The sequence below is a fragment of the Neolamprologus brichardi genome, chromosome 4, assembly GCF_056152115.1.
Source record: "Neolamprologus brichardi isolate AB-2024 chromosome 4, ASM5615211v1, whole genome shotgun sequence".
NCBI lineage: Eukaryota > Metazoa > Chordata > Actinopteri > Cichliformes > Cichlidae > Neolamprologus > Neolamprologus brichardi.
The window spans coordinates 12383710-12397094 of NC_142107.1; the positions used below are offsets into that span (position 1 = coordinate 12383710).

The 13385-nt window shown below is 41.4% G+C and overlaps 1 protein-coding gene across 1 annotated transcript; it reads left to right on the top strand.

Annotated features, from left to right (window-relative positions):
- The first annotated feature begins 3916 nt into the window (after positions 1 to 3916).
- Positions 3917 to 7565, top strand: LOC102798037 (transcription factor Sox-8). Its single transcript, XM_006791418.3, has 3 exons — positions 3917 to 4548; positions 4943 to 5178; positions 5273 to 7565. The coding sequence occupies exons 1-3, from the start codon at positions 4133 to 4135 to the stop codon at positions 6013 to 6015; spliced, it is 1395 nt and encodes a 464-aa protein (XP_006791481.2). The 5' UTR covers positions 3917 to 4132; the 3' UTR covers positions 6016 to 7565.
- The last annotated feature ends 5820 nt before the right edge of the window (positions 7566 to 13385 follow it).

Here is a 13385-nt window from a genome sequence, read left to right on the forward strand (position 1 = left end):
GTCAGGGAGAAAACACAGCAAATAATCTGGAAACACTTGAGCTCTTTTTATGCTCCTGACATTAAAATGTGAGAGTGGCCGAAGGCCAAACACACCCAAAGATGTTTTGGACTAATTGTTTCCTTCAGTTTCAAACACTCCCCCTTACATCTCTTCAAAACTCCTTTCTTTGCAACCCCTCACCTCCACCTTTCTGCATCTACTAATAGGTTTAAATAAAACCTGCAATTGCTCCAGTAAACCCCACATTATGGTATTTTAATAGAATGAATTTAGGATAGTGTGAGGTCAGAGGTCAATGGGAGGTCCTAACGCGCAGCAGCTGTCATGGGGGTTGGACTGTGATTGGAACCAGTGGAGTCAAGCATCCCCGGGTCTTCGACCTTGCTAAGTAGACAACCTGGAAAATACATTTGGCCGCAGACCAAAATGGAAAACATCCACCACTACACGGTTTCAGAGGGGGTGTGATGAGTAGCAATGAATCTGAAAACAGGAGTGCGTACATCTGTCACTGAGAGTTTGCTTTACTGTGTGTGAACCTAGCTAAAAATCTTCATTCGTTTACACTTAAAGACGTAAAAATGTATGAATCCTTTAACTTCCCCAGACATGTTAAATGTTTAATTTCATAACTTAATAAATAATATCTAAAACCTGCATCTTAGCTTTCCATTAGCATTTGCTACAACTGTAAATTCTGCCCTAAATAACCTATCTGAGTGTGAAACCAAAGAAAAGTGGTCTGGTTGATGCGGTGCAGGGGTGAAATATGGTTTGTTAGTAGCCCAGGAGTTTGCTCCACATGTGGTTATGGAGTGGTTGGGATTGACTGGGTGAGAGGGAGGGCATGCCAGTCTCCACAGTTCACCAAGTTTAAACTGACTCAGAGTGCAATCAAGGAGATTATTAGACAAAATGCAGGCCTGCTGTTCTGGGTTAGGTTTAGGATGCTGTGGTGGCTGCAAAGAGAGCTTATCCTCACGTAGAAAATTGTAAAGAAGTTGTTTTAAGATTCCAGTGTTGCAGGATTTACACGTCATGCACAGAAAATATGGTTTTAAATGTTTTATATATGGTATTTATGGACCTGGTGACCCGATGAACTTCAGAATCATGTCAATACTGTGACAATGTATGCCAATTTAACTGCTCAGCATTATAACTTGGCTTGAACGAAGAAATGTGCCTAACTGTATTAAAACACAGAAGCAGAGACCAAAGGAAGCAAGATTCCTGTGGGTGACTGTGTAATTTAATTTTGTATGCACATTAGAAGCCAGAAAGTATAATTTACATGTGGGGTAGAAGTGACTGAAGCCCAGGAGAAATTGGCCAACATGCTCTGCAAAAGTCTGAAAATCTTTACCCGGGTCTTTCCTTTGAGATGAAGCTCACAAAAATAGGAAAATTAAAACCTTCCTTCATTCTTTAGGACACTTAAGGTTCATGCGCGGTTGCCTCTCCTCTGTTGTTTCTTCCTTTTCTAATCAAGAGCCCAAAGCCCACAAACTCTGACCAGAGTTTTTCCCCACAATACAGGCAGACATTAAGAGGGAAGGCTGGAGTCTGTTTAAGTCTGTCTCCTCCTTTCTGTCTCTTGCTGTCTACCCCAAAAACGAATACGATCCCAGAGCTAAGTGGGAAGTGACGGCAGCTGCCACTCATGTTGGACTCGTGCTGATTTACACTCACTGTCATACCTGTGAGCAGATGATTGAAGAGTCATGTCAGTGCGAGTTGCTTGGAATTTATTTTTCTTCTGCCTTTTCATTAAATGCTAAAGTGAGTTTTAATATGTTTAGCGTCACATTTACGTCAACATGGAGCTATTAAAATGGTATTACAACACAATGGATCCCTTAATTTTCCCCAGAAATAAAAACCCAAATAAAGTACTTTTGGAACTACATCACACTTACTGAAATCTACTTGCTTGTTTGTTTGTCTTTCTGGAGGATACCTCAGCCCGGGCAAATGAATTTCCATGAAATTTGGTGGGAAGGTGGGACTTGAGCCAGGAACAGTTGATTCAGTTTTAAAGGTGTATTAGAGGAAGGATTTTACAGCATTATATGTTACCCAGATGAGATGATTTGATTGGAAATCCAGAGGCGATGTTCAAATAGTCAAAATGTGACAAGAATTAAACCTCATGAGACTTGACAAGATGTTACTGATAATTGTGCCAGTGGATCTTTCTACTTAGCTGTTAACAATAACTAAAATTAGTATGAAGAAATATAATTGAATCTATACATGCAAAAAATAGCTGTGCATATTTAATACTTTTCTGTGTGTTACAAGAGAAACAGGCCACAGCCGCTCTCATCTGACAGCTAGATGCTGTCACACACACGCGCACGCACGCACGCACGCAAGCACGCACGCACGCACGCACGCACGCACGCACACACACAAACTCTGAACTTGATCCAGCTAAGTGTTTTCAAAGCAGCTGCTAGAAAGTAAGACAGCTCAAGCCAGAGCAAGACAGTTTAACTTTATCAACTGTGAATTATACTTTCAAGGAAAACAGGCTTATTTTGTGTTGCATGGACCATGCAGTCATTGTCCCTCAAACACAATACACTGAACACTAAAGGTTAATACAAAGTCACAATAAAAAGCCATTGCTAATAATAAAAGAACAACCAATAAAAACTCCTTACCTTTCTGTGCAAGCCATCACCTTTCACACTGAAAAGCAGTGTCTGTATAACCAAGCCACAGTTTCTATTATTTCCACATTACAAGCTCTCCTCTTCCCTCAGCCACCTGCAGTGTGCATTGAGCAAAGCAAACTGCCGTCCAGCGCAAACATACCTTGTCTTTTCATGGGGAGGCCAGTGATAAAAATCATCCCACAATATATGAACAAAGACACCTTTAACAAAGGCTGTGATTCAATCTACACTCTTATCTTCTCTGCTCTCAGTATCTTCTGTGTCGTAAAAAGCATGCTTCACTGGAGATGAGAAGTGAATTATGGATCACAAACAAACAGGACACGTTAACTTCCGTCTCTAAAGTTGGAGCATTTGTCAAAGTTGCAGATGGGCTGCAGTTTATTATCAAACTTATTAACCTTTGTTTTTGGTGTGTTCTGGGATGAGACTTGGGCTTCACAGCCATGATGATTTGTTTAGATTTCAATTTAGTTTTTCCTATAAGTTCGTGTGGAGACAAGTAATTTAAATAAAAAGATCTGAAAGGCTTAGTATCGTGTGGTGATCGAGCTAAAAATATTGTTGCATGAGTTTTAAAAGAGCACATGTATTATGCAAAAAGAAAGAGAAGCCCATCAGTTGAACCTTGTGGAGGGTGTCACCCTATTGCTGTGAATTTGACTGGAGAGTCTGTCAGACCTGATGTAATATGCCAAGTAAGATTATTTTGAGCCATTCCACGTTTCAAAACATTTTTGAGCGCCTCATACTATTGTTTTTGTCAGATTATACAAAAGTTCTCTTTTTACTCTGTGCATGCAACATCTTTTGATGATCCGATCTGAATAAATATGATAGAAATATAAATATTATTTATTTTTATGTTATCTCAGTACATAATAAAAAAAATATATAACTCTATATCATAAAGTATACAATCAATAATGTGTCAGGTTATTTTAACATTAACACAATGAAGATGCTTTTCATATTGTGGTCAGAAATAATTGTAGAAATGCGCAATTTGTGAAATATCTGCTTGTCACACCTCGTGAATAAATTAACAAAAACAGAATTGTGCCACCGATTAAAAAGTCATTATCATAATGAAGCCCACATAGATCCTGAACCAATGAGGAGAAAGTAGCGATTTGTTCCAGCCAACCAGAGGCCGAAGGTGGAGTGACGCTTTTAAAACTCCAACTCAAGTTGCTCTAACATGCAGCACTTCAGCTCACAGTGAGAACCACAAGTTTCACGACAGCACCCCCCTCCAAGACAGCCCGGGACAACAAGGCAAACAAACAGGAAAGCGGGGGAAAAACAACAGGCTCGCACTGACTGAAACTGTTAAAGGAATTTACTTTGGCGCAACGCGCGCAAAAGCGCACTGGCCAATTTGGTGAAGGCTTGAACTTCAGTGGCAACATCTGAATTTTCATTTCCAAAGGACTGAACAAATAATGTTAAAAATGACGGAGGAGCATGACAAGTGTGTCGGTGACCAGCCATGCAGTCCATCGGGTACAAACAGTTCCATGTCCCAGGACGAGTCCGACTCCGATGCTCCGTCCTCGCCGACAGGCTCCGATGGACAAGGATCCCTGCTCGCCGGTATGGGCAAGAAACTGGACTCCGAAGATGATGAAAGGTTCCCTGCGTGTATACGAGATGCCGTCTCTCAGGTCCTAAAGGGGTACGACTGGTCCTTGGTGCCAATGCCCGTGAGAGGGAACGGATCCCTGAAGAGTAAACCTCACGTCAAGAGACCCATGAATGCGTTCATGGTGTGGGCGCAAGCGGCCCGCAGAAAGCTAGCGGATCAGTATCCACACCTGCACAACGCAGAACTGAGCAAGACCCTGGGGAAACTTTGGCGGTAAGAAAAAATATATATTTCAAATAAAATTATATATATTTATGTATGTAGATTGGGGTGTGGAGAAATTCAAGAATATTTTATGTAAGTGTAAAGTAAAATAAAAACAAAAACAAAAGGACACTCAGGTCACCGAGACGCTGTGGCTGGAGTTTTGAACACGGACATGATTATAATATTATAACGCTTTCTTTTGTTGTATTTGGTGAAATGATTTGGAAATAAATAGATTTTTTGAACAAACCAAGACAGAAAACATCTTTTAATGCGTGTTTTTCTCGACGTTTTTCTAGGAAACAAAAGCGCTAAAGTAACTTTAAATTTAACAACTGTGTCTTTGTTTACTTCAGCTCAATAATTTTCTCTATTTTATTTATTTATTTTTCTACCTTAGCTTGCTTTCAGAGAGTGAAAAGAGGCCATTCGTAGATGAAGCAGAGAGGCTTCGAGTTCAGCACAAGAAAGATCATCCAGACTACAAGTACCAGCCTCGAAGACGGAAGAATGTGAAACCAGGCCAGAGCGACTCAGATTCTGGAGCAGAACTGGCTCATCACATGTACAAAGCTGAACCAGGGATGGGAGGACTGGGAGGAATGAGTGACGGACACCACCATCCTGACCATGCAGGTATGTACTTTGCGGCTAATTTGTTTAATTCTTGAGATAATTTTGTGTTTGAAGTGACGAACCTTCATTTCTGATTTACATCTTTTTTTTTCAGGGCAGCCCCATGGTCCACCTACACCACCCACTACTCCTAAAACAGACCTCCACCATGGGGTGAAGCAGGATTTGAAACATGAAGGCCGTCGACTTGTTGACAGCAGCAGGCAAAACATTGACTTCAGCAATGTAGACATCTCTGAGCTCAGCACTGATGTCATCAGCAATATGGAGACCTTTGACGTTCACGAGTTTGACCAGTACCTCCCGCTCAATGGCTACGCCTCAGGCTCCTCAGACCACAGCCACAGCCAGGCTCCACTGCCTGGCAGCGCTTACACTTCCTCATACAGCCATACAAGCAGCAACGGGTCAACGTGGAGCCGAAAGAGCTCCATGCCCTCCTCCTCTCCCTCCACCGGTGAGGTGGGCCAACACCGTCTCCATATTAAAACAGAGCAACTGAGCCCCAGCCACTACAACGAGCACTCTCACGGCTCGCCCTCACACTCTGATTACGGCTCGTACAGTAGCCAGGCTTGTGTCACATCAGCCACATCAGCTGCCTCGGCCGCTTCCTCTTTCTCCAGCTCCCAATGTGACTATACTGACCTTCAGAGCTCCAACTATTACAACCCTTACTCTAGCTATCCTTCTAGCCTTTATCAGTATCCCTACTTCCATTCATCCAGGCGGCCCTATAGCAGCCCAATCCTCAACAGTCTGTCCATGGCTCCTCCTCACAGCCCCAACGCATCCAGCTGGGACCAGCCGGTCTACACCACACTGTCTCGACCTTAAGAGTACAGAAACAGCCCGTTCGCACTGGAGACTCATTCAGATCGATGCACTACTAACGAAGGAAGTAAGGAGGAGACGGAGTAGTGTGCGTAGGGGCTAGTAGGCTAAATGTGACCATTTGAACCGGAGACAGACAAGAGAAAAAAGTGCCTGCTGATTTTATACAGAGTTCTATTGTTGCGACGAAAACACACTTGTACAGACTTTTTACACAAAGAGAAATTGTGTTGTTGGTGAGCCAGACTCCTCCATGAGGACATATCGCCTACGCCTACATCCTGTACACCCTTCTTTCCAGTTAAAGATTGCATGTGTGTGCACACTTGAGGTAAAGATAAGGCCTGACGCTGAATCGTGCAGGACTGAAATGGTTTGGCCAAACTCTGTCAATGTACACATGACCTATAATGTGCATTTTCAGTAACACTTAATGGCCAGAGCCATGTCGCCGCACACTGTTTGCATCAGTGGATCAGTCTTAAATAACTGGCTCCTATGAATCTAGTGTCATTTTGGCATAAAAGTCTTATATCTATTTATGTTCATGCATTATTTGGTTTTGTTCTTAAGTAGATGAACACATATAATGTGGGTTTGGTTATTTAGAGTACTGTTTGGCTTTCAATGAAAACTAGGTAAATAAGGTGGTACAAGTGCCGTGTTTGATATTATTCAGTTAAAGACCAATTTTTTCAGAAACATCTCCATTCCAAGTTGCACACAAACAGACGGGACCAACAGACTCGCACAGGACAGAACAGGTGTCTGAAATCTATGCTTGGCAAATTGCGATTAGTCATGATCTAGGGTTAAAGGAAATGGGGTAAAATAACACCGCACACTCTGAGTGACATGTCAGCTGGATCTCGTGTATATGTCGATGGACAACACAAGACTACGTCTACGTACATGCATCCGCGTTGGTGTGTCAGGGAGATAATGTGGTGTCAAACATGCACATGCATGCGCGAGCCATTTCCTTGGGAAAAAGTTGCATATATAACCCGTGACACAAACTATATGTTTTTTGGTTCGTTTGTTTTTTTTAAACCGAAATTCATCTTTTAACTTTTTCTCAAATAAGAGAATTTAGGGTTTAAAAGTGAAATTAAGTGTGCGAGTATTTGCCAGTTTATCATCAACCATTAAGTGCCAACTCACTGCTGCAGTCGCATAAAACATTTTTGTGCCTTCTAATGCTTATTGTCAGTATTTTTATATGACAAGGAATTATTAACAAACTCCGGGCAGCACACAATCGGTAATCAACACCAGAGACTCCAACAGTTACCTTGCTTCTGGCTATGTCCTTAATTTGATATCATTCCTTACAGCCTTGGTTTGTAATGTTGTGTGACATGCTGTATGTGAAACGTACAGAGAATCATGCTTTTGTCCGCAGAACTGTGTTTTGTATCTTTATGGTGTATCAGTTTTTGAGAGAGGCTGTGAAAAGAATTGTTGTTCTATTAACTAGAGTTTCACTCGCACATGCACAGCTAACTCATGCGCTGACTTTTTTTTTTTTAATAAAAAACTTTTTGTTGATACTTGTATTTGTCCTTCCTTTTTGGATTCACATATGGTTTCCGATGTTTTTGTTCTTTACCAAAAAACAAAACTGGAAAAAAAAAAAGAAGAATTAACTGAACAGAAGCACGCCGTGTTGTTGGGTTTGCCTTTTCGCCGAACACCAGCTGTTAGACTCCTTGTCTAACATCTGTACTGTTTGCTATAGCTGTAGTGAGACTTTTATAGAGTCATTATTTTCCCTGTGATCCCTTCACAGTAAATCTAATTGGATTGTGCTCCGATCATGCGCTGAATTGTGTTTACATAAATAACAAAAATAATATTTTTCTTTAAGAACTCATGAGCCTTTATTCTGAAATTTAAACGTAGCCTGTAATGTTATATGTAAAAACAAAAACCATAAAAAGCATCTTATTATAATTACTGCTGCCACTTTCAGAACCTTTGGACTGCACCGGAGATTTTTCCAGCATTTCATATGTGCCTGTAGTCATATATATCAGAATAGCTATCTTCACAAATATATATTCATGATTTTTTCCCCATTAAACCATAAATGAGAGGAATGGGGAGAGATCCTATCTACGCTGGTCCAGTGGGTAGAATGCTTAAGTTGGCCCTGGCATGCATGCCAAGCAGCCGTCCCTAACCAGCCCAGGGAGAAGCCAAGTGCCAGGGCCGCGCTGCTGAATTTTAATGATTCATTATGCTGTGGAGGGGCCCCATTGTGTCCCTTTATCCGGACAGCTAGAAAGGAATTAATTGGACAGAAAATGGAAGGGCAAGGGGAACTGACAAGCCATTAAGAGGGTCCTGAATGGACGATTAGATGCACATGGTGGAGGACCCCTCCCCTCCCCGTCGCTGTCTCATATCACAGTGCTCCACAAACAAAAAACAACAAGAACAACAACCACAATGACCAGCAGACCAAACTGCAGAAATAATATCAGCGCACATAATCTGTAGATAATAAAAGAAGATAATACCACAGCAGATGGGGTGTGGGTGGCTCAAGAACGACTTGTTGTTTTTCTTCCCTGAAACTCTTTTTTTTTTTCACAAGTGTTTGCCAAATACTTTCAGGAGGAACTCTTGAGAAAGAACAGGAGTGAATAAAAGTGAGGCAAAAAGGCTCTTCAGGGTGCTTGGGTCCTGTTTCCCTGGAACTTGTCCACAGTTTCTGATTGGGCCTCTTGAAAAGCCCTACTGTAAATAACTGAAAAAGTGAAGTGCAGCGGGGAACTTTACTGCGAGCTACATTAGCACAATATACCGAATTAATAAACAAACCAAAAAAGGAAATCGCGTGGAACAGTTTTGTGTCGCAATCAGAGCTTTCAGTAAAAGCAGTTCATAGGTATGTGTCCAACCTACTTAATGCACAAAAATAGCTCAACAGCATGCAGATATCCTCGTGGGCACACTGACACAAACCCTGTCAGTCCACATGCGCATTCATGCAGGAACTGGAAATGAAAATAAAATATAATGCACATTCATTTTGCAGCGTTGAGTCTGTGCTGCATTCCAGCTGTCAATTTAATTGTTGATGGAGGAAGAGCATTATTTGCCAAAGTCGAAGTCGTGGTCTCGGACCCAGGGGACATGAGGGGAAAGCAAGATGAAACGAGTGAAACTGGTGCTTCTACCACCTGACCACATCCCATTGTTCAGACTGGGATAACTCGCCTGGTAATAGTCTCATCCTGCCTAATGAGCCTGGCTGACTCAGGGCATGTTTTGGGGGAGGGAAAAGGGGGAGCTGGGAACTGTGAAAACCCTAAGAATGTGAGGCTGATTTGCAAGGGAAATGGAGTGGACATAAAGCATGGTTATTGCACGCCGCCGAATCCACCTAGCCTCATTCCAATTGATGTACTGAGTTTCTTTTAAATTCTCCAAATCTTAATCGTGCATTTATCTCATACCTCATCACTGATGGCATTTTCTCTTGCCTTGCAAACCAAGCAAATATACTTCCTACACAAAATGATAAAAATGAATTGAGTTATAGGACAGATTAAGTTATGTATTTTTAACCCCTTTATTACATTTTGCTTTCACAACAATTTATTTATCATTGTCATAAAATCAGGTATTATCTCAAAGACTTGAGGACAGAGCCATGTTGCTTGAGTTTATTTTACTGTGAATTTTACATCAGCTGCGTATTTGCATAAACCAGTCTAAGTCAAGATGGCATATGACATGTTTTTAAAGAAAAGCTCTCTTGTTTACTTCAGTAACTCACGCTGCTTCCAAAACAAACAATTTCAACTAAACTTTAGCAGCTCCACCCAAGTAAACGATTCCCTGTGGCTTATTCGGTCTTGTCTCCCTGTTTTTCTCACTAAATAGAGGAATCTATTTTATTATTGGTGTGTCCTGTGTTTGTTGGGATCGCCAGGCCAAGTAAAACAGAGTGGCAGACAGAACCAACATTAACTTCCCCAATTCCTCACAGATGGGCCAGCGCAGAAAGGAATTGAAGAAGGTACAGTTCCAACACTAAGGTTTTCTAAATGGCACTAAATTGATGCCAGCTCCACCAAGGTCACCTAAGATTGGCCGGCAATGCTTACTTCAACCGTTCTTTTTTTGATGCTGCAACTACTCAACCGAGAACAGAATAAGTACAGAAAAAAAAGAACAGAAGTTTGAAATTCAAAAACATTTTTTTAAATGTTTATGAAGTTCCAGTTTATTAGGTACTGGAATGTTTCTCGGTAAATTAGGAAGGATCAGTAAATTAAGCTCTTTGAAAACTTTTTAATCACAATTTTTTTTTAATCTATTCTTTAGTCGGGCATTAAAAGCAAAAAAAACATTCTGAAGTAAAAATGTCTCAATGGAGTGTCTGATTACAGTTGTTTACTGAAAAGATAATCAGACCTGGGTCTAAAAGTATTTGCAAATAATTCTGTGTCTGTTTCAACCTGCTTGGAGCGCCAGATGGGAGGGATTACTGCACCAGGGAGAGTCAGAGAATGTCAGGTTACTTTTACTACTTTTCTGATTAATGAAACTTTCTCCTGTTATGAATTTCACATTTGGAGAAAAACAACAAATTCTAATTCTGATAAAAGCATAAAAAAGGTTAGATATTATTCAAAATAATGAAAAAGATATTATTAAAATTGGGCTTTATCAGCCCTCTGAAATTCTATTAGTGATATCTTTTACCACAGGTGGAACATTCTCCTTTTTTTAAGAAATAAAGAAATGTGAAAAAATACAGCAACAGTTTGACATCTGGTCATGTTCTGTTCCCTGAACAGTTGTCCACAGTCTTTCACTTTCTTTTTTCATTTGTTCTCTCCTTTTCACTTTTCTTGGCACATCGCAATTGTGAATGGGGTGGCAGCATAGCTGCTCATCTTGTTTCCACAGCTTTAAGACTTGTTGATTAGTAACTGAGGCTGTGTTTTCATTGTCACAGCTTTCTGCTTTTGTTGAACTGTGGAATCATTCCATCATCATGTACTTTCTCCATCTTTACTTGAAGTTATCTCATCTAAACCCATTTTCCTTCCTGCATCCTGAGTCCCATGCTGTGAGTGAGTTTACTGTCTCAATGAAACAACTTTTAATGGTTGACAAAACATTTCTAAAATATGCAAAATTAAAGTTTAACTTATGGCAAATCTTCTGCTTCTGCATGTAGATTATTTTGTAGATGTATTGATTTATTGTATTATGGCCCTTTTAAATAAGCTACCATTAAAATGTTATTATAAACATTATTTAGAGCTTTCTGTCATTTAAAGTGACATACACAGGAACTTAATTGTAATCAATGGTTAATACAAAATTATCATGCCAACTAGGGAATTTATTTTCTGGCTGATATAATTAAGGATGATGAATTATCCCCCGCCTCCCCCCCTCCCAATTTGCATTGTTGCCCAGTCCCACAGCCCCCAACACCCACACAAGTTACACTCTTCTGTTACCAGTGACACGGAGGAGAGGGAGAGAGGGAGAGAGACTGAGCCACCAGCAAGACCCCGGAATGTCGGGTGTGGGAGGAACATTTGCCATAAAATTTTAACGCTATTGATTTGGAGAGGTGGTTGAGGTAGAGACAAAACAAGAGAAGAGAGTGAAAAGGAAAGAAGAAGTCGGCGGTCTACGAAAAGAGAGAGGGGGAAAAGAATTCAGAGGAAGCGGACAGAAGGACGGAAACTCTCAGGTAGAAAGAAGAAGGGAAAAAAAAAAACGTTTCTCTTGTTATTTGCAGAGCTGCTTGGCAGAAGGTGCAGCAGGGACAGCAGGACCAGAGTTTTAAATGTTGCTCAGTGTTGGCAGAGCTGTGTGTGAGTGCTCTCTGTGGGAGCACCAAATCTTGACGCCCAGCAAAACATGGCGATTCACACACAACCAGCAGAGCCCATCAAAACCCATTTACCCAGCTAGCACTAATATTCCCCATAAGCCTGCAGCTTTCACATGGCTGTACTGCAGTGCCATGAGGAATGCATTTTAAAATCATGTCTTGGTTGCCACACTTTTTCTGGTTTATGGGCCTATAGTGAAATGGAAAGTACACCGCAACATATTAGGTGACCATTGCAATATTTATTTAATATGCATATGATCAGCAACACATGTCTGTCCTCTCACACTTGATAGCGCTTGTGGTATGACAAAGAGCAGGGTAGGCGGGGGGAGGGGGGGGGGGAGGAGGAAAAAATAGGGAAGAGTTTGTTCTCCCATGTGGTTTGGGCCTGTTCTGAGTGGGCTTGGAGCCACGCCAGTCTACCCTTGGTTCAGCCTTTGATATGGATGGGGTTCATTATGTAACTGAATCTATTGTCAAAGAATAAAACAATATGAGGCCAGAGGTGTGTTGTGCGAGGACCTAAAAAGCGAGTGGCTGAAAAGGGTATGTACATCGCTCTCTCTCACCTTATCGCAGTCCTCACACAGTGAACAGCACTCCCTACCTCAGCTTCCAAGTGAACTACACACTGTATTAACAGCAACCGTCTCCAAACAAGTTTCTCACGTTGAATGCATAGTGAGACATGCATTCAACGACAAAACCTTCCAGGATTCATTCAACCTTTCCTTTTCTCTGTTTGCTATTTTGTTTTTTTCCATTCACGCACCTGCAAAGAATAAGCATAAAACCTGATATAAATTATTGAGATTATTATCCACTTGCAAGAGCTACAAATGGGTAGCATCAAAAAGATCCTCTCTAATATGAATCATGAACCTTCTTACCTCCCCACTATGGGGTTTCCTGTTATGCAACAGAAAATTATCAAAGTTTAGGTTTGGTTGACACCAAACCGGAGAACTTGATCATCTGCATTTGGTCAACACACAAACACAACGGTACTGCAACAAACACAACTACAGCTTAAAGCAATGCTTTCTGTGGCTGGATACCCCTTTTCCTGTTACTGTAGCCTCAGCAAGGCTGGAGGAACTCAGACTGAGCATGTATCGTGAGCGAGTGCCTTAACCTTTTAGTGGTTTGCAGAGTTCATTATGGTTGAGCTATGGTGAAAGCAGCAAACCTCCGTGGTTGCAGAGGTCACCCGCTGCGCAATGCTCTGGCGCCTCCAACCCGACACTGGGTCCCTGACCGATGCTTGCTCTCACAGACAAGAAGGGATGCAAAGACCCTGAACTGTGACTTTAAGGTGCTCTAACCACGTCACATCTGATGACGCTCCTGTGCTGGAGACCAGCAGTCTGATTTAACTGCAGCAGCCAAATGCTGCTCAATGCAAATGCGTTATATTCGGAGCAGCAGAGGCAGAGGGTGATTTGCATGAATGAAAATGAGATCAGCCTGTTTGCTGTTTGAGGAAGAGATATTA